The sequence below is a fragment of the Ceratotherium simum genome, chromosome 36 (assembly GCF_057802395.1).
Source record: "Ceratotherium simum simum isolate JZ-2026a chromosome 36, ASM5780239v1, whole genome shotgun sequence".
In the NCBI taxonomy this organism is placed as follows: Eukaryota; Metazoa; Chordata; class Mammalia; order Perissodactyla; family Rhinocerotidae; genus Ceratotherium; species Ceratotherium simum.
In genome coordinates, this window is record NC_141935.1 from 897,506 (window position 1) to 917,845 (window position 20,340).

Below are 20,340 nucleotides of genomic sequence, written 5' to 3' on the forward strand. Positions count from 1 at the left end.
ACATTTCCATAACAGGCTTCCATAGGCGGGGAAGAAGCTATATGTGGCAGTGGATTGCATTTCACTGCTGGCAACTCATCAAATCAGATCTGAGCTGCCCTTGTCTAAAAAAAAAAAATGTACAAACAACTCGTTGAGCCTTGGTGATTTATTTCCACATTGAGAACTCAGTTCTTTGAAAAAAAAATTGGACAAGCAATTTCCCAGCTGCAACATGCTACAACTGACATCTTAAGGGAGTGTCAAAAAGTACAAGAAATGGAATGTAGAAATCAAGGGGGAAAAAGCCTCATAAACTTGACTCTCAAAAGAGCGAGGAGGAAATGAACAGTGTTATCTGATACTCACTTGAAGTTAAAGAATGATTAAATAAGAACATATGTGAATGCACTATAAACGAGGAGGTTTAACAAAGCTTTATCATTTCAACTCTCAGATGTCAGTTTTCTTAATTTCTAAATTTCCAGTTTACCACAGTTTGATGTTGAAGTATCTTGGATAAACGAAATTAACTACTATGTTTTCTCAAATATTACTTCTTTGATGTAATCAAACCCTTTGATGAGGAATGTGTTACAGAGGAAGAGGATGTAGGGGTCCTGAAGCTGCAGAGACCCAGGGTGAGGCCAGGTGTAGGGTGACAGGACTCACAAGGAGCCCTGCATGAGCTGCCTCGCTTTCAACTATCTGGGAAGTGGGGAGGGAGCCCTGCTTATAGTTGGTTGGTAAGTGGTTTGCACTACACACGGAGATATGATAATTTCTCCAGGCAATTATTAAAAACAACAACAAAAAAACCAAAAAGGCAGGCAAACTCTCTTGCCTACACTGTCGGTTTGGCTTAGTTATGTCATCTTTCCTTCTGGGAGGGGTCAGCAGGTTTTTCCTGTAAAGGGCCAGGGAGTGAATATTTTAGGATTCTGCTGGCGCAGCCTGAAAGGGCCACAGACACAATGCCAATATGTAAACAAAGGAGCACGGCTCAAGGCCAATAAAACTGTCTTTTCGGACACTGAAATTTGATTCCATATAATTTTTATGTGTCATAAAATATTCCTTCTCTTTCATTTTTTTCCCAGCTATTTGTATGGCTCAAGGGCCATAGTGGTGGGCCCCAATTTGCTGACTGACCCGTTACAGAAGATCATGTGCCAGCTTCCGGCAGCTAAGTGGCTCTTGAGAGGTTGACCTTCAACAGGAAGTCAGGTGCTGAGAATGCTGCCCTCAGCTGCAAGGCTGGGGTGCACTGTGGTTGTTCAGTAGACCCTTCTCTCACTGTTGACACCACACGCTTCACAAAGGCTGAAGCTCTGAGCCACACGTGCACATGGCTCCCATCACAGGCTCAGACTTGGGCCCTGGACCCTGGGTACACGGTCTGAATTCTGCTTCTACCACTTACTCTCTCAGTGACCTTGGGCAAGTTACTTCATCTGTAACTTGGTTTTTCCAAATGTAAAATGATAGTTTTGGGGAATAAATGAGAAAGCACATAGAAAGCCCTCAGACCACTGCTACCATGCTTATCAACCACTGAAAGCATCAAATCTAGTTTTGCCCTATATCTTATACTATCTTGGACAAAGAAGGAAACTAAAAATAACTGGGGCACTTTTGAGGATTCCTGGTTCACACCAAGTCCAATTTTCTAGGAATCTTGAGGCTGATTTTAGAGCACAGAGTCTGGGCCTCACACAAGGTCCTGTGAACAGGGTAGCTAAGCTGCCCGGGGGCCAGGCCGTGGTAGCACTTCCCTTCCAATGTTCTTTCTGTGTGTGACAGCATCTACAGCAGGACATTAGCTCAGCCCTCTGGTCATCTGGGCACTTCTGACCTAGCTGCCAGCTACTCACCCTTAAGACATGAGCCAAGAGGCAGAAACAAGACCAGGCCTGGTCAGGACTAACTAGATTGTTGCTGGAAAAAACACTCATTTCAGAGAGAAACTTCTCAGCAGTGGTGACTCCATCACACCATCTTTGGGCGGGAAAACAAGTTATCTAGGAGCTTGTCTTTCAGATCCACATCCAGGGAAAGGCTCTACTTTGCCAAACACATTTTTTGGTTCTCAGTTGAAAATTAGTCCCTGCTCTCTGCTCCATAGCCTGTGATCTCCTTTGTAAAGCTGGCCGCACTGGGGACGGCCTGGTCATGTGGGGATCTTGTTTAGACAGACTGTGTCCTGCCTCACAGCCTACACACTGGAGGTGGGGGAACACATCCCCAGGACCCAGAGAATTGTGATGGGTGAGAGCAATGCCCCCCAAGGAGCGAGAAGAAGGCAAAGACTACTGCGGAGGAGGCCGAGAGAACTTATCCGATCCTAGTCAAATGGCAGATGGAGAATGTTCTTGCTGGTAGTAGAGCTGGCCAGAACAGCACCAGCCTTCAGATATGGTCCTCCCCGCCCAGTATGTCATCAGATGTGGGGAGTCAGTTCTGCTTGGTATCCCTGGTTCTCAACTCTGGCTTCATAAAAGAATCGACAGAAGAGCTTTGAAAAAATATCGGTGCCTGGTTTCAACCTACCCACTGATGCTTTGGGGGCAGGCCCAGGCACTATATATGTTAAAAGTGCCCCAGTGTTTTTATCATGCAGCCAGAGCCGAGAGCCCCTGCCCTGGGTTCCCCCAGGCCCAACCATAGTCTGGAGCCCAGGACAAAACCCAACAGCTTCAGGGACCAGGTTGCACTTGGGTTGCTGTAAACTGAGAAAGCTCGATCTCAGTTTGGCAATGACCCCACCAAAGAAATGTGTGTGTGTACATACAGAGGTATGTGTATACACATGTGGGTACCTATGGGCAGCTGAGTGAGCAAATCTATGTTCAGTCTCTAGGGGAAAAGAAGGTAATGTGCTGATCTTACCAAACAGACCACCAGCCAGACAAGGTCTCCCCGCCTCCCTTGACCTAGGCTGTCCTGTCCCACTCTATGGCCTCAGTCCTGGCTCCTTCCATCTCCAGATGACCAACTCTGACAGGAACCTGCCTATGGACGCTGTGATGGAACGGATGCACATGGAGCTTCTGGGACCGACAAGAAGAGTACACCTGCCTGGAGTGGCGGAGCAGGGAAGTGAGGTGGAGAAGAGGGGCAGGAGCTAGAGCTCCTGGGCTTCCGAGGACTCGATGGGCTCCGAGAGCCGGGCCACCACTCGGGTCAGGGCCCTGTTCTCAGCCTGCAGTTGCTCGTTCATCTGCTTCAAGGTTTGAATCTGTTTTAGCTGGTGGAGGTTCTGCAGAGAGTGAGACATGGAGGGGACAGACAGACAAGACAGAGACAAGACAGACCAGAGGAGATAAAAGGAGGACAAAGGAGTCACATGACTTTCTGTTTTTGTTTGTAGTTTTCATGCAAGAAGGAATAGGAAGGCAGGAGCAGAGGTGGTGGGGTGATAGAGAAAAGCACCAGGAGGGGAGCTGCGCCCATGACCCTTGGCTAAGGTTGAACTAGGCTGAAGGTCAGCCATAGGAACACAGCCACCCAGGCTCTTGAAAAGCTCCTCTGGATTGCTTTTGAGAATGACAGCCCACCATGTGGCTGGAGCCTTTGAACCGAATTAACAGGGTTGAGCTATAGCCTCAGGGCCCCTTCTTCATCAGGGGACTGGAGCTGAGGACTGTGTGTGTTCCTAAATCCAGCTGCAGCCCTTTTCTCCCTCCTTCCCCTCAGTTTCCCCCACACTTGGCCCCTATTCCCACTTGTTTTCTTTCTGGGGCCTTCTCTTACCTCACTTCTCATTTTTAAAAATAAAACAAGGGAGATAAAAGAGGGGCCTGTTGTTGAAGTCTTTTCTGCACGAGGCAGGTACTGTTTAGAAGGCTGAAGTGACACATACCCAAATAAGAACCTGGCAGCTGTCTGGAGGGTCCTCTAACCTGCTTTGTGGGAAGCTTCCTTGACCTGCTAGTTCTCTTCTGCAGTCCAGAAGCTTGTTCCAGGATCCAAGACCTGCTAAGCTGCGTCTGACCTGCTATGATTATCCACATCATGGAATTCACAGCTAAATGTGCTCTCTTTGTCCCAGGTGATGAAGAGGCTGGGAGCTGCTTAAAGGTGTCCACATACCGACTCACACTCTGGAAATTAGAGCTGTGCACAAAAGTTGGAGAAATCATAAGTGTCCAACAAAAACGGACCTGGCTGAACCAATGTACTAGTCCAGTCCTAACTATGTGTCAGCCCACAGATATTCTCCTAATACCTCATATCTCATAAAGGGTCCCCTAAAGATATCAACAAATGGAATTATATCACAGGCCTGCTTACTGTGACTTGTCTTTCCTAAGTGGTCATCTGCACTGACCCTGGAACTGAGCCCATCAGCTCTCTGGGGAGAGGAAACAATTTTGTTATGTGAATGGGGCTTCAGATGAAGACAGATGATCCTGTGGGTTATAGTGGCTACAGAAAGGTCACAAATATCAGAGAAAAGTCTCTCGTACCCACATGGAAGAGAAGGAGGGAAATGAAAGATTAGCGAAGTTTTAGCTGTTGGGGAATGAAGAAGAAAGAAAATGAAAGGGATGAGAGGAAAATGAGGGAAAACAGTGAAAAGGAAAAACAAGCAGAAACAAACTGCCGAATAGCTCTTTCCCCTAAAGGGAGAATGACCACTTTGGAGAAAAGCTAGGCAGCCAAACAGTCCCATGTGGCCACTGAAGGGCAGGGCCCCGGCAGCCCTCTTTCCCCACTGCAGATTCCTGGCCTCGGAGGGACAGGAGGGAGATCACGGGGCAGCACACAGAAATATTTACAGAGATGGGCAGGGACCAAATTTAAGAACCAATGGAAAGTCCCTGGCTCTCACCCTTCCTTGGTGTTGACACTGGACCAAAGCTTTCAACACAATCATTGTCATCATGTGAAGTGGTCCTTGCCTCCTGAGAAATAACACTAAAAGACCTGAGCTATGAAGATGACTCAATCTAACATGTGAGTGCAAGCAGACTGAGGTGAAAGAATTTGGAAGTTATCAGCATGAGGGAGAGAGGCAGGAAACAATCTGGTGGAACGTTCTACAGGAAGCAGTCAAGAAAACAAAATATGGCATGGAGATGGAGAACAGGGCACAGAGCAGGTGGGCAAGGGTAGGCTTAGGGGCAGGATCAGCTCGAGATGTGTCCACAGTAAGTAAAGTAAAAATTCTAAGACCAATCGGAAAGCGTATTGGTGCTGGGCCCCTCATGCAAGGACAAAAGTAATCAGGTCTCACGTGGGGACATCCCAGGGCCAAGCGCAGGCCTAGCACAGGCACGCTTACATGCACACCTGTCGAAGGCTGGCACATAATCCTAACCTCCAGGCCAGGATCTGAGTGAAGTTTCTCCTGGGGAGGATTCATAAATACTTACCTTTCCAAGCAAAGGCCAGAAGGCACACCCTGTCACAACCGCAGAGCCCACAGACATCTGGGTGAGCCCCCTCATGGCTCCCCATCAAACCTGGCCTTCACACTTTATTTGCCAGAGTCAGAAAGACAGTATCTGTATCTTCAGGGCTCAGGGGAGGTCAGCCCTCAACCTGCTCCCTGATGAGGGCTCCAAGAAGGTTTGAGCTTCTGTGTAAGTTGAATATGCAGTAAGCATGGAGGCCAACTGGCTCTTAGCTCTACTGGGCCCCAGATCTGATAAGACAGTTATCTGTTCTGTTGGCTGGCTCCCTGGACACAGAGATTTTGGTCACTCATGACTCCAGAGATGGTGGTCACCGGAAGCTGTAGTCTGGAAAAGAGCTTGGAAGCTAACCAAGAGCTTTCTTAGTCTCCTTTAGGGCCAGTCACACCAATTTTATGATGTCTGTATGTATATCTGAAGTTTTTGCCTCCAGAGAGGTGCAGACACACTCATCATAAAATCGGTGTTGCCTGGGAGGCTGTGTGCTCCTCCCCTAGTCCCCAGGGGAGCTGGCATCAGGCTCTGATGCCAGCGGAGGGCATTTGGGGGCTTCACAGCTGGCAGGTGTTTCTTCTCCATTTGGCCTTGTGATTGGTGACGGAGAATAACAGCAACTGACTGAATGGGTGGATTTTTAACTAAAAAAAATCAGTCTTGACTGAGTGTACCTATTGATTCAGGGCCTAAACAGTCATGATCTGGCTCTACTTGATAATCTGAATAACTGAATTTGAAGTTGGCTGGCAAACGACCTGGGGCTGAAGAAAGCATACACTTCATGTATTATCATCTCTCCTGAGGAAAGAAAAGAACTCATGACCTAGTTTAGAAAATTGCAGGCTGACAGGACAAGGAGACAGAAATGCGAGGGCCTGTCTCACCCACAGGACTGAAGGCTCCCATGCTTGCCAGTTCAGAATTGGAACAGAAATAAGGACAGACCCCAACTGCTCCACTTGTAGACTCTCTGGTTCTTTGTGTGAGGGCCTGAGTGGACGTGACAGAGTCCCCTGTGGTGGGGATGGCTGGCTTTGGACTTCTGGGTACTTGTTAGAAGGCACCAGCTTTGGCCTCATTACATGACCCTGATAGCATTTAGGCCATTTCTTCATGAGCATCACTGAGAGCTGCCTAACAGCAGAGTACAGATGGTATAACTCAGGGTGTGTCAAAAATAGAGGGGCCCCCAGTGCACCCAAGAGCTGTGCATATTCATTCACCTACAACTACTCAGCTCTATGAACAGACTGCTCTAAATGGGAGAGAAGACTGCTGTGCAGTAGGTGAGCTGCGTTTGGAAAAATCAGAAAGTAGAGGAGCTAATAGGTCAGATCATACTATTTTTATCATCTCAGGAGAATCAACCGTTTATTACTTCTACTTCTTGCTGTTCTGAATTAACGTGAAGGATATAAAGTGTCATTTTTGGAGACATGAGTAGGTCTTGCTTGCAAGTCTATGTACATGTGATCAGTTACTGCCTTGGGACGTGAATATGGAATGCAAGGACAGGGCCTGGCATTTCTCCTCCAGTCTGGGATTATAAAGAGTAACAGGATTATGAACACTGGATCTCGTGTGAACTTTGAATTTGCCAGGTCCTGAAAAGTTTTTTCAGTAAATAATCAACCTTTTTAGGCTGCTGGAACAATAATCGTCTCTCTCAAAGTGCTCCGATCGCACATTAGGGATGCACGCTCAGAGGGAGACCTGGGGTCGGCCTCATATCGCCCAGCGCTTCTGGTTCCCAGGGAAAGAGACCTGTTTCACCAGACGAATGGTTTGTATCTCATTATCCAGTAAAATAAGATCCCTGAAGACAGAAAAAATGCTGAGCAAGTGCTAAGCGACTGTGGGCATGTGGCATCACGCACTGCAGGCCTCAGATGCTCCAAAATCATTCCCGGTGGCTCCCTGAGCAGCTGGCTAGTCTCTGCAGCTCTATCCCCTCCCCTTCCCATGCAGTGACTTGACCCTTCTGGGGAGACTGTCAGTACTCAGCATTCAAATTGCCCAGGATGGCCGCTGTCCACTGAAGTGGCTAATGGAAGTGATGGTCACTGTAGGCCAAAGTGAGGGGGCAGAGGACAGCAGGGAGCCATGCAGTGTAACTGTGGCATCAGGGTGCCAAATAGGACTGAAGATTTCAGGGGAAAGAGACTGCGGCAGGAACATTATATGAAGAATCCTCATTCTGCTGCAGAATGACTCGGACTGTGCTCCTCCCAGCAAACGGCTGAGACAGGGAGGGCACCAAGTAGGAAGCCTCTGGCCATGCTCAGGCTTCCCCAGGTGCCTCACGGGAGGCCGCGGAGCAGGAAACCTTGTTTCACCTTTTCATCCAGCCCCTTGATGGTGAAGCCATTGCTTGGAAAACCTTATAAGTTCAATCTAGGTTTGTCTCCAGCCTGCTGGACACCTCCACTTAAACCAAAGGCGGCATTTGTTGCTGGAAGGCTGTGAGGTGGCCCCAGTGGATGCTGTGTGATCCGAGAGAGCCTCTGAAATGGCTGAGGAGAGACACTTGCCTCCTCTTCACACATCATCTCTTCTTGAGGGGCTGCGTGTGTATGGAAATTTGGAGGGGCAGGCATATGCTCAACTGCCCAGTCCTGGCAGGCATTTGGAGAACAGGCACAGAAAGAAAGGAAATCTCTCCATACCTTCATCTCTTCCTCCATCTCCGACATTTTCCGCTCCAAGGCTCGCCTCTCCTGTTTAAAAACAAGGGGACAGGTGACCACATAAATGGATTTAGAAGGGAGTCCAAATGCTGCCGCCATCTGCCATGAGATCAGCAGCTCCTGACTCAGGCAGACCTTCCAGGAGATTCCAGCACCATCTGATCCTGCCACTGAAGGATGGAACTGCTTCACTGATAAAATCACATTACTATACCTAAATCTCCGATCAGACACTTAGAATATATCTGGGGAAGCAACTTGCTAATATATAAATGGATTAAGACCAGGGCACTCTGAGCCATTCTGTGGAGGCTGAAGATTTCATGGAATTTCAGATGACTGCAAGTGACCAGGACCCTTGCTCTCTCTTAACAAAAGGACATCATGTCTTCGGTAATGTGCCCCCCAAATTCCTAGGGAAGTGCTTCTCTCCTGATGGGGAGCAGATGGTGAGCAGGGAAGCAGACATCGTGTATGAAGAAACAGCATCCCTCCTCCTAATCCATTTTTCTTTCCCAGCAGCCAACTCCTGATTTAGCCTGAATCCAGTGAAGCTTCCTTGATTAGATGAGATACCAAGGAGGTTTTGTTACAGGCCAAGGGAATAAAATATAAAACTTAGCTGCTTTCCAAATTAAACAAGAGAGATGGGAAAATATTATACCCTAAGGGTCAACTCAAAGCTAGGGTTCATCAATAAATCTGAGTTTTCCCAATCCAAGAATGTCAAATCCCAGAAAAATATTCTGAACGCAGTCAGGAAGAGGTCAGCGATTGAACCAGAAATCCTCCCCTTAGTTAGAGTGAGTGAAAGACTCTGCTGGCTCGTATTTCAAGTCTTAAGACCCAAATTAATGGCAGAGGGCCCTGCTGAAAGCTTCCTTTCTGCTCAAGGTGACAGGAAGGGTAGAGATCTTGGACCTGGGGGTGTTTGTGTGTGTGTGTGATGATTTCCAGTAAACCAAAATATACTATGGGTATGCATGTGTGCAGCTCTGCCCAGAGGCAGAACAACCTATGAGCTGACCTTCCAAGGACGCTTCCCACCCAAGGCTGGAATATGTGAAAAGTACTGGCTATCTGAGGGAGCCAGAAGGACCAGCAATCAAATTGCCATCCAGAGTCAGACAAAAAGAATTTATTATCAAGCTGGGAATGGAATGTGGCAGAATTCTCGCCTTCCTAAGACAAACTTTTTCCATTGGCATGAACAACAAAGTTAGAGAAATTCAGAAAGAAGAGATGAAACAGAGGAAAGAGACACAAACATACCCGCTTCTCCATCTCCAGCATTGATGATCGGTCAGAGGTCTTCTCCTGTTTCTGCTAGCGCACAGGGAAGAAAAACAGTTGTCACTTAAGTTGTCTCAGGGCAGCAGGAAGCCCCGTTCAGGCCAGTTTCACCACTGGACATCCAGAACCAGATGTCAGGGCTCTGGGCTTTCCCCAGAGTGGGGGCGCCCGGAAAACAGATTCTGACAGATCTCTAAGCCTAACATCATGGCCTCTTTGAAGTCTGTAGGATTCCCACCAGGGAGGGGAAGGCAGTAGAAGTGCTCCCTGAAGTTTACAACAGTCACAAGCACAAAGACATTCCCACAACACTCACACAAACATTCGTGAGGTCTTCAGTGCACCTCACACCCCTTCCCGAAGAAATGGAAAGGGGCTTTTCTTCTTGAAAAGGCTGGAGACTCATGAGCTTGAGTGCCTAGCCCCCGCGGCACTCCTAAGCAGTCCCTTTTCACTCTGTTCTTTCTGTTTTGGGAAATGAGGCTGTGTTTCTTTGACAGCAGTGGTTTCCACACGTGGGTGGGCTCCCAGGGGTTCTCCGGACCCCATTCATGGGATCTGCTTTGCCTTGAACAGAACATTCCACGTTTATCTGTTTTATATATTGGGCCTCCAGATAAGATAAGATTTGAATAAAAGATTATAATTTTATTTTAGATCATTTTTGGCTGTCAATATAAACTTTGCAGAGGGGCTAAAAAGACTTAGCCATCAGAGCTAAAAAGCAGAATAACTTCAGAGAATGACCCTTAACAGGGAATGGAAATGAACCTTAAGTTCCTCCTGGCCTTCACGTTACAGAACTGACAGAGTTTCTTACATTCAACAGACAGTTAATAAATATAGGGTGATTATTTTATTTTGCCTAGTACCATGCAGAGACAACATTTAATAAATACAAAAATTATGCTGGTCTTCTTCCGGAGGTTTTTTTCCCAAAAAATTAGGGAATAGCTAGAACTAACAGTAAAACTTGGATTTCTGGCTCCTGTCCTGGGCTTTCACCTTCTGTTCTGAAGGTCACGGCCATCTGCCTTCATGGCATCTACTGTGACGCAGAAGGAAAAGAGGGAGAAGAGACCCTGTGGCTAGTCTGTACTCTAAGCCCCCAAGGCAGAGAAGCCACAATGGTTCACCATCCTCACTTAGTTCACATCTACAAAGAACTAGGTTTTTTTTTTGTAACTCTTAACCCCCATGGAGTCTGGGTGAACTTTCATGTGAAAACATTGTGTGCGTCCATGTGGAAACTGTCTCCACACAAATGTGTGAGGCTGACAGGTCCCTCCTCCCTCCTGACAAACAACGAACTCCATTTTTGGTAAATAGCAAAGACTTGGTCTGTAGCACCAAGTCTTCTGAATTTCAATAACTTGTATTTGGCAAAACTAAGTATATTCTGACACATCCAGCAAAGCAGCTGGCTGGAAAGTAAACGCTTTTCCCAGCGACTAGCAGAGTTGATTTTATTTCAAGGCCCGTGTGCAAGTCAGTGTCAGCAGCTCATTAGCCGGCTCACCGCGCTGAAGCATGGGCTGGTAGAAATGCTGAGAACCCCTGAAGGTCAAGAAATGTGCTGTCAGAAGCCTCTGCTGAAGAGAGAGTGGGGAGCAGGGAAAATGGGGTCCTCCTATGGTTCCTCACCTGACTGCTGCCCAAAGTTCTGTAAAAAGCCCTAGCAACACCCGACGAGAACCAGTGTGAGACATGCATCTATTAACCACTGCCCATTCATGGCCTCAGTCATCTCCTGAGGGTCTACTGTGAATGAGACATTTTGCTTGGCTCAGTACCTGAGGGTCAAAAGAACTCTTAAGCTTTATTTAGTCCATCCCCTTGCCTTATGGCCATGAGTGTGTGTTTTTTCCTTCTAGATGAAGGGACCTATTTTCCTTGCTCCACTGAAATCCCTTCAGGTCCAGCTGTTATCTGAGTCACAGCAGGCCTCAGAGGCCCCCAGTGCAGAGCCACGTGCAGCTACTACAACCAGGCAGAGGGGTGCCTCTACCACCTGACGGGCAGCTCGCAGCAGGACAGCCCTCCTTCTGCGCCTGACCAAGCCCTTCTGTGGAAAGTGTGGGTGTCCTGGCTGTCCTGCTGGGACCTGTGCAGTCCTGTGGTGCTGTCCTCCCAGTGTTGGCACCCCTGCTCATCCCATTCCAGAGGGATTGACACAAGATGTTCAGAGGGCACTTAACCACCCCTGCCCCGCAAACCCCACGGACTCAGTACCATACAATCCCATCATTTCGGTCTTTGCTTTTGGATTATATCATACGGTTTTCAGTTATGCCTTCCCAGGAAACAGTCATTTTTACCTTAGTTCAGCTTTCAAAATTCTTAGTCCCCAGGTATTCCAGGAGGGCAATAACTCCATGGGTTTCCTGTTAACTCAGCAATAACCTAAGACTGTACTTGCTTCAGTTTTTAGCTGCAGAGTCTGTTTCACTGGTTATGGGGTTATTACCTCTAGTACCCTCTACAGCATCACCTAATTAAATCAGACCTGGTGGTAAGAGGAAATGGTTTATCTGGTCTTCCTGCCACTAACATTCCTTATTCTGAGGCTGAAAGACAGTGGTGGCTTGGGGAGGTAACATATGCTACAGGATGGAATCTTTGCTTTGGGACTTAATCCTACGATCTAACAACACCTTTGTCTTTCTATATTCTATAACCCAAGAAAACCACTTATTTCTTGAGATCTAATTTGCTACGTCTCTGCACTAGGTCTAAAAATGTCATGTCCGTCCCTCTCCAGGAGGTGACGTGTAGATAAACTGAACCGAACCATGATGAACAAGACAGGAGACGTTGTCTAGGACTCACTCTGGAACACTGGTTTATACTTTCTACTAAGAAATACGTAGATAATCCATAACATTAATTGCTAGCATTCGGCCCATCAGGAATTGTTCACTGAACTATCAAGTTTTAATTTTAAGTTAAATGCTGATTAGAACCCTAAAATCAAATTAGAATCCAGGAGGCGGGCCGGCCCTGTGGCTTGGTGGTTAAGTGCGCGCGCTGCGATGCTGGTGGCCCGGGTTCGGATCCCGGGTGCGCATCGAGGCACCACTTCTCCGTTCATCCTGAGGCCGAGTCCCGCATACAGCAACTAGAGGGATGTGCAGCTACGACATACAACTATCCACTGGGGCTTTGGGGGGAAAAAAATAAAAGAAATAAAATCTTTAAAAAAAAAAAAAAAAAGAATCCAGGAGGCTTCTCTCTTCCTGTCTCTGAGGGCCAATCTTGACTCCATCTCATGCCCCATCCCTCAGATCCCGTTTAGTCTGCCTCCTCATGTTCACCTGCCTCCCCATCTGTTTTCTTCCTCTCCCCCTTACCTGGGCCATCTTCTCGAGCTTGGATTTTATATCTGCTAGCTCCAGCTGGGCCTCCTGAAGTTTTGTCTTCAGTTTCTGGTTTTCGGTCAGGGCACTCTCGTAGAGCTGGGGGAGGGGACAGAGAGAAGCAGGTCACCTACTTGGCAGGGCTCCCAGATTTCCACAGACTCACAAAGTTTCATCACATGAGAACGCCCAGGTCCCTCTGCCCCAACTACCATTGTGGAGCACATGGAGAAGATGGAAGAGTCTAGGCAAAAAAAAAGGAGGAGATGTCCAGGAGACAGAAAACATGCAGCCAACTGGCCTCCTGCTTCTTAAACCAGTGAAGTCCTAGGTGCTGAACACACAGAAGGATGCTCTAACTTCAATAATGCTAATCTCAGGGGGAAGAACATTCCATTTTCTCCTACACGGCATTTGCCTTGCTTAAAAATGTGGTTTCCGGGCCGGCCCGTGGCTTAGCGGTTAAGTGCGCGCGCTCCACTGCTGGCGGCCCGGGTTCGGATCCCGGGCGCGCACCAATGCACCGCTTCTCCGGCCATGCTGAGGCCACGTCCCACATACAGCAACTAGAAGGATGTGCAACTATGACATACAACTATCTACTGGCGCTTTGGGGGGAAAAAAAAATGTGGTTTCCCATACAAAAAAGCATTATTTTTTTAAGGCAGCCTAGTGTGTATATTGATTTTAGTCAAGTTCTGCCTTACAAAACATTAACAAAACAAATATTTTCTTAACAAAAATGTTTTTTCCTGGCATCTCAAGCACTTGAAAGGCAAGGTTTTCAAGTCCGCCCCTGGAGCTAGGTACTCTTCTGCAAGAACTAAAGAAAATGAACCATAAAGTGACTTAAATCCCCTCCAAACCAGATTATTATTATTTATTATCACCAACAAGTATCTGGCTGCTATTCAAAGGACCTCATTAAAACCGTGTGTTTCTTAGAAAGATCAGAGTCTACCAAATGATTCTCAGGGGTGCAGACAAACAGCATTCCTTTTATTTCCCCTTTTTACAATTCTTAATCCTTACTTTTTCCTACACCTCTAAATATCTGACTCTGGGCATATACCTACTGCACTAAAAACAATATAGGAAGGACTCTTTATTTAGGTAGAAAGTGGAGCTAACCAAGAAACCTGCAAGGAGCTGGTTGGTACTAGTCATCACGTAAGCTCCTTTTCTTCTGCTTCATCAGAACTATACCCATTTTTCCACACAGGGGACAAGGCTAAGAGGTTTACGTGTTGTAACCCAAGAACAGGAAAATTGAAAAAAGACTCCACTTTTTTATAGTCCCTGTTGCTGTCTTCTTCCACACGGCTGGTCAGGGTGGCCAGACGGGCCTCCCGGGCCTCCCGGCGGGCTCTTGCTGAGGTCCGGTCACCATAAGAATCACTGGTTGTCGGGTTACCACCTCCCGATTCCAACCTGTGGGAGACAATTAAAGGTAAAAATTGGTTTTGAGAACAAAGAACTGAGGGAAGGTAACACCTAAGGGAGTCTGCCCCTATTCTAAGCAGCACTTGAGAGCTCTGCCCAGAAACAACGCACAGCATTCCTCCCTTGAAGCTCCCTGGGCCAGCAGACCCGGGCCTCAGGGCTAGACTGTACCAGCCTGGAGCAGGAGGCTGTCATGTGCCAAGAATGGAGCTTATTTGAAAAACTGGTGGTTTGGACCCATGTGCTGACTTAAATATTACAGCTTTTCAAATTAGTTTAGGGTTGAACAGCTTCCCTCAAGAGTGTGCTTTTAAAAGCAAAAGTTTCTTGGATCTCAACAGCTCTTAGAAAATGATTCCAACAAACTGTCAATGAATCAGAAACATATGGCCTTGGAGTTCTGAGCTGGAGGCTGATTGGGGCAGGCATGGCAATAGGGCATGGTACATTTCAGGGGTGCCACCACTGTGCCCAGACAGCCAGTATCCCACCTCTTATCAAGACTGTTATAACTGTAATTAGGATTTCTATATCCTCTAGCAATGGAATCTCAGAGTTAACAGTGGTTTTATTTCCAGTACTGGTGAGTTCATTAACGGAAGGTTTCTCAGTGTAAGTGTACAACTGTCATCCAGATCCTTAACACTGGTTTATATTTTTCTGGGACTTTGCTCTTTCCAAACTAAAATGTGACACATGAAGCTGCTACGTACAACCCAGCCCTGCAGAGCTCTACATTCTCGACCTGGGATGGTGTGAAGAACCACAGCTGTGGAACTTCCTCTACTGTCTCTGGCCTGTGGCAGCTACTGCCAGAGGTAGGGGTGGGAGCTGAAGTAAGTACTAGAAGAGGAAGAGGGGCAATGAGGAAGAGGAAGAGTCCCTAGTGACATGAGCAGCCACTTTTCTGTACAGACATGCCAAGTCCTATCACACTCCTACAACATTCTTTTTCTTCTTGTACTTTTTTTTTTCAATTTTGAAACTAGAAATCTCGTTACTGACTTCCCTGATTACAAAAGCAATACGTGCCCGTAGAAAAATTTAAGTAGCACCAAATTTAAGCACTAAAATAGGAAGTGAAAGTCACGCCATAATCCTGCCCAAGAAAGAACCACTGTGAACAGTTCAAGTCACATCCTCGCAGGATGCTGAACACATAAACATGTTAAAACACTACACGTTTCTATAAATAAAAGTAGATACCACAGACTGTTGTCTAACTCTTTCTCCTCCTCCTCCCTACACTGGTCACAATGACGTGGGTATCTTACCAGGTCAGTACAAGCGGATCTCCCTCAGTTTTCTTTAAATGACTACATGGTCTTCAACTGTATGGCAGAGAGATAATTTAATCCTCCAATGACAGACACTCAGATTGTCTTGAATTTTTTAGCTACTATAAATAATGCTACAACGAGAAGACTTATCTAATCTCAGAGCATTTCCCCAATTGTTTTCTTAGGATAAAATCTTAGAAGTGGAACTGTTTGGTCAAGGGGTAAACATATTTTCAACGCTGATATATATATTGCCTTACTGTCCTCCAGAGAGGTTTAATCCTTTCCAATCCAATAGGAGAAATCTCTCATTGTCATTAATTTTAACATTTCTAAATCATTAGAGAGGTTTAATATCTCTGGTTATTTATCTTTCTTTGTTTCTGAATTGCCTACTCACAGCCTTTCTTAATCTTTTTCTTGCTGTATTGTGGGAGTATCCTATATCCTATGGCTTTTAAAACTATCTAACATTGGTTGCAAATATTTTTTCCCACTTAACTTTTTGTCTCTGTTTATGGTGTCTTTCACTAGCAGAGATTTTAAATTTTATATAATTAAAATTTACAATTTTTGCTTTTAATGGTATCATGCTCGGGAAAGTCTTTATATAAAGATTATAAATATCCTCTACTCCTACCTTTGTCGTAAAATCTTTTTCTCTTAAAAATTGTAATCCCGGGGCTGGCCCAGTATCATAGTGGTTAAGTTTGCAGACTCCGCTTTGGCAGTCTGGGGTTCACAGGTTCGGATCCTGGGTGCGGACTGACGCACTGCTTGTCAAGCCATGCTGTGGCGGCATCCCATATAAAGTAGAGGAAGATGGGCATGGATGTTAGCTCAGGGCCAATCTTCCTCAGCAAAAAAGAGGAGGATTGGTCTCGGATGTTAGCTCAGGGCTGATCTTCCTCAGCAAAAAGAGGAGGACTGGTATCGGATGTTAGCTCAGGGCTAATTCTCTTCACACACACACACAAAATTATAATCGCTTTGAAATCTGGGGGTTTTTTGGTATGGCTTCAGGGAAGGATCTGCTTTCCCCAAACAGAGTCAACTGTCCCAGTGATCACTTACTGAATAATTCTTTATTAAGCTGAAAAGTCACCCTATACACAGGACTTTTGGGGGGCTATCCACCGTGTTCCATCGATCTCTGTTTATTCTCTAACTAGCACCTCACTGCTTTTTTTTTTTTTGCTGGGAAAGAGTTGCCCTTAGCTATCATCTGTTGCTAATCTTCCTCTCTCTCTCTCTCTTTTTGCTCCCTAAAGTCCCAGTACCCAGTTGTATGTTCTAATTGTAGGTCCTTCCAGTTCTTTTTTTTTTTTAATAATTTTATTTATTTATTTTTTCCCCAAAGCCCCAGTAGATAGTTGTACATCATAGCTGCACATCCTTCTAAAGTTGCTGTATGTGGGATGCAGCATCAGCATGGCTGGAGAAATGGTGCGTCGGTGGGCGCCTGGGATCCGAACCCGGGCCGCCAGCAGCGGAGTGCGTGCACTTAACTGCTAAGCCATGAGGCCAGCCCTAGGTCCTTCTAGTTCTATGTGAGCCGCTGCCACAGCATGGCTACTGACAGACAGATGGTGCGGCTCCACGTCCAGGAACCAAACCCAGGCTGCCGAAGTGGAGTGTGCTGAACTTTAACCACTACGCCATCAGGGCTGCCTCAGTACCTCACTGCTTTAATCGTTATAGTTTTATAGAATATTTTGAGGCCTGTCAGAAAAGTCATTATAATGTAACTAAGTTCACAAAAAATTAACTATAGCAAAATATCACTCTCCACCAATTTTACAAAACTAATTTTCTGCTAGGTTCTATGTGAATTATTTATCCTCCGCTGGTGCCTGGTGAGAGAGTAAGCAGAGGAAGAATACATGCAAGCTTGTAAATTTTAAAATACATTAATAAGGTAGAACTAGTTCAATTATCAAAGTAGGAGACTCATTTGCCCTATGCTGTCCCATTAACTACATCTTCCCCAATCTCGTCTTATTTCTCCATCAGAGGAACAGTGGAAGAGGCGAGATTCAAACTTTTGGCTACACAGTCTCTATTATTTATTCTATTCTTCAGGAAGATCAGTTTTGTACCCTTAGGTTCTAGGTGAAAAATTACAGAGGATCATTCCCCAAACTTGGATATGTTTCTTTAAACAGCAATTGCAAAACAGGTCTTTCATTCATGAAATAAATTATTACTGAGCACTATCTGGTACAAGGAATTGTGTTGGATCCACTATGAAATGACAGTATCTAAACTCAGTCTCAATTTAGGCATCTACTCAGCAATGAAGTCTCTCCCGAACCGCCAGATTAGGTTAACCGCCTCCTCTCTGCTCATGTGCCTGTCCACACTTCCGTCTGGGCACTTACTACATCCTACTGAAATCATCTGTCTCTGCAGTCATCTGTAAGCCATGTGAAGGTGAGGACAGCGTCTTACTGATGCTGTTGCCCTAGCACCTGGCAGCATCTGGCACACTGGTGCTTTAGGAAAGTGATGCAGTGGAAGCATACAGAATGAACCAGAGGGAGAAGGGTCTGCAGGCAGGAGGGGGAGCTGAAAGGCTACAGCGTGACTTTAGGCAGGGGATAACAAAAGTCTGCATTACTGTGGTGGCAGTGGAAATAAGAAGGAAGGACAGGGTGTGAGAAACACTACTAAACTATATACAGCTAAGTTTAATTACACATGCATTTACTCACAAGTATTAAGCATGCATATAAAACAGGAAAGTTCTTACCTAGAAAGTCTTTCATGCTAGAGAAACGAAGAGACAAAAACAAAAAACAAAAACAAAACCAGTGTTAGCGAGGGACTGATATTTATTATTTCCATTTATAAATGCACTTTTTAAACCAGATGTCTCAACTTCACCGTTGGAGGTGGGGGTGCAATTTAAGGAAAGCAACTCAACTGACTGCACAAAAGGCACTCAGCCCCAGCTCGCCCTTCTCTGGACCCATGACTCACCAGACTTGAGGCTTTGTGAGAGCACCTCGTTAGACTCAAAGTCACCAAAACGTAAACTGATCAGAAACTGCACACAGCACCCCCCAAACTCACAAGCCATCCTCGTGTGGTAGGAGTGACTAACCTGTGTGACATTCAGCCTCTCTGGTCTCAACACCCATTCCATCAACTTCCTGCAGCTCACAAACCCACAACCCTGTCCTGAGTGAATACTGCAGTTTATAAACACTAACTCAGGACGGCTCCTGGCCTTCTCCCAGACCTCTAGTGAAAGTGGAAGGGTGAGGAGTGCGGGGAGAGGGAAAGCCCCATCCTAGTCCCTGGGATGCTGGTAAAAAAATGAACAGGATGAAAAAGTACTCTGAGGTCTCAGAACAAAGGAGCTGGTTACCTATGCAAACAACTGTAAACAAACAACAAAAAAACCGACTGTGTTTTATATTTATCTTTTAATCACAGATGACCTTTATCCTCTTAACTCTACTTTTTTTTTAAAAAAGAACTCAGGCAAATAAAAACTCAGCTGACTTGAATGTATTGACTTATTTTCTCTTTTGAGGTGTTAAAGAACAACAAAGTCCTCAAGGACAGACAGAAGAAGGAAGAGAAACAAGGGCCAAGAATCGACAAGATGAACAATGAATCCTGGAGCTACGGAGTTGCTGCTCAGTTTAACAGTCCCTGGAAGCCACTGGTCTGTCAACACCACAGCTTCACTGCCCAGGGGAGAGTGTGTGCAGCACGTCTGGCCACAGAGGGACTGGACACGTGACCTTGCTAACAGGTGGCTTTCTCCATGGGATTCTATCTTTGTGTGTGTGTGTGAGGAATATCAGCCCTACGCTAACATCTGCCAATCCTCCTCTTTTTTTTTTTTTTTTTTTTTTTTTTGCTGAGGAAGACCGGCCCTGGGCTAACATCTGTGCCCATCTTTCTCCGATGGGATTCTATCTTTAAATCAGGGTTACAGTCATCAGAATTCTCTCATGTACTTTTTCAAAATGGACACATTCTGGGGCCGGCCCGGTGGCACAGTGGTTAGGTGCCCACGCCCCACTGCGGCGGCCCGGGGTTTGCCAGTTCGGATCCCAGGCGCGCACTGACGCACTGCTTGGCAAGCCACGCTGTGGCGGCGTACCATATAAAGCAGAGGAAGATGGGCACAGATGTTAGCCCAGGACCAGTCTTCCTCAGCAAAAAAAGAGGAGGATTGGCAGATGTTAGCTCAGGGCTGATCTTCCTCACAAAAAAATAAACCCAAAAAACAAAATGGACACATTCTAACCTCATTCCTGGAAATTCTATCAATAGGTCTAGGGAGGGCTCTCTCGTGTGTATTTTCAAAAAGCCCCCCGGTGACTCTGCTGTACAGCCCTGGTTAAGCACCACTGGACTAAACCAAGGCTTTTTAACGTGAAGACATGTCCCATTTGCGATGCGGGAGGCAGTAACAAAAGTATATGGTGTACCTTTGAAATTCGCATACACTTGGAGTCGAGTATCCTAAAACTTTCAAATTTGGAATTCAGGAATTTTCCTCTTACTTGATGTCTTTTTTCAAAAATGCAACTAAATTTTAGCCACCTCTCAAGAATTATTTAATATGTAAAAATGCTTCAAGTATACTCAAGTGAAACTGAGATACTAGGCTGTTGGCTATGCTCACTCACCAGCTTTGTGATAAGATCAAGCCTTTAAGGCATCTGGGTGAATTACAATTCACAACCCAGGAAAACTAAATTGTGATGTGCCAAAGATTTGTGAATAACTGAGACCAAACTGCATACTAGCAAATGCCAACGGTCTACTGAATTTAAGAGACCACTGTGTGCAGAGCCCTGCAGGGGAGGCACCAAGGAAGAATAAAAAGAATAAGCTGCATGATAGAGCCAGGAGAGCACCG

At 46.0% G+C, this 20,340-nt stretch overlaps 1 protein-coding gene across 9 annotated transcripts in view; it reads right to left on the reverse strand.

The window, feature by feature from the left end:
- PPP1R12B (protein phosphatase 1 regulatory subunit 12B) overlaps positions 1-20,340 on the reverse strand; it is a 222,809-nt gene that overhangs the window by 9,372 nt on the left and 193,097 nt on the right. For 6 of the 9 annotated variants that reach the window (XM_087424263.1, XM_087424265.1, XM_087424268.1 and 3 more), the window contains 5 exons: positions 18,208-18,224; positions 14,019-14,163; positions 12,727-12,831; positions 9,356-9,409; positions 8,063-8,113 (listed from right to left, as the gene is read on the reverse strand). In XM_087424263.1, coding sequence (XP_087280389.1) covers positions 8,063-8,113; positions 9,356-9,409; positions 12,727-12,831; positions 14,019-14,163; positions 18,208-18,224 — 372 coding nt within the window. Of the gene's footprint in view, positions 1-133; positions 3,239-8,062; positions 8,114-9,355; positions 9,410-12,726; positions 12,832-14,018; positions 14,164-18,207; positions 18,225-20,340 lie in introns of those variants that run through there. The other 3 variants (XM_014794118.2, XM_087424264.1, XM_087424267.1) reach the window with 3 other exon arrangements.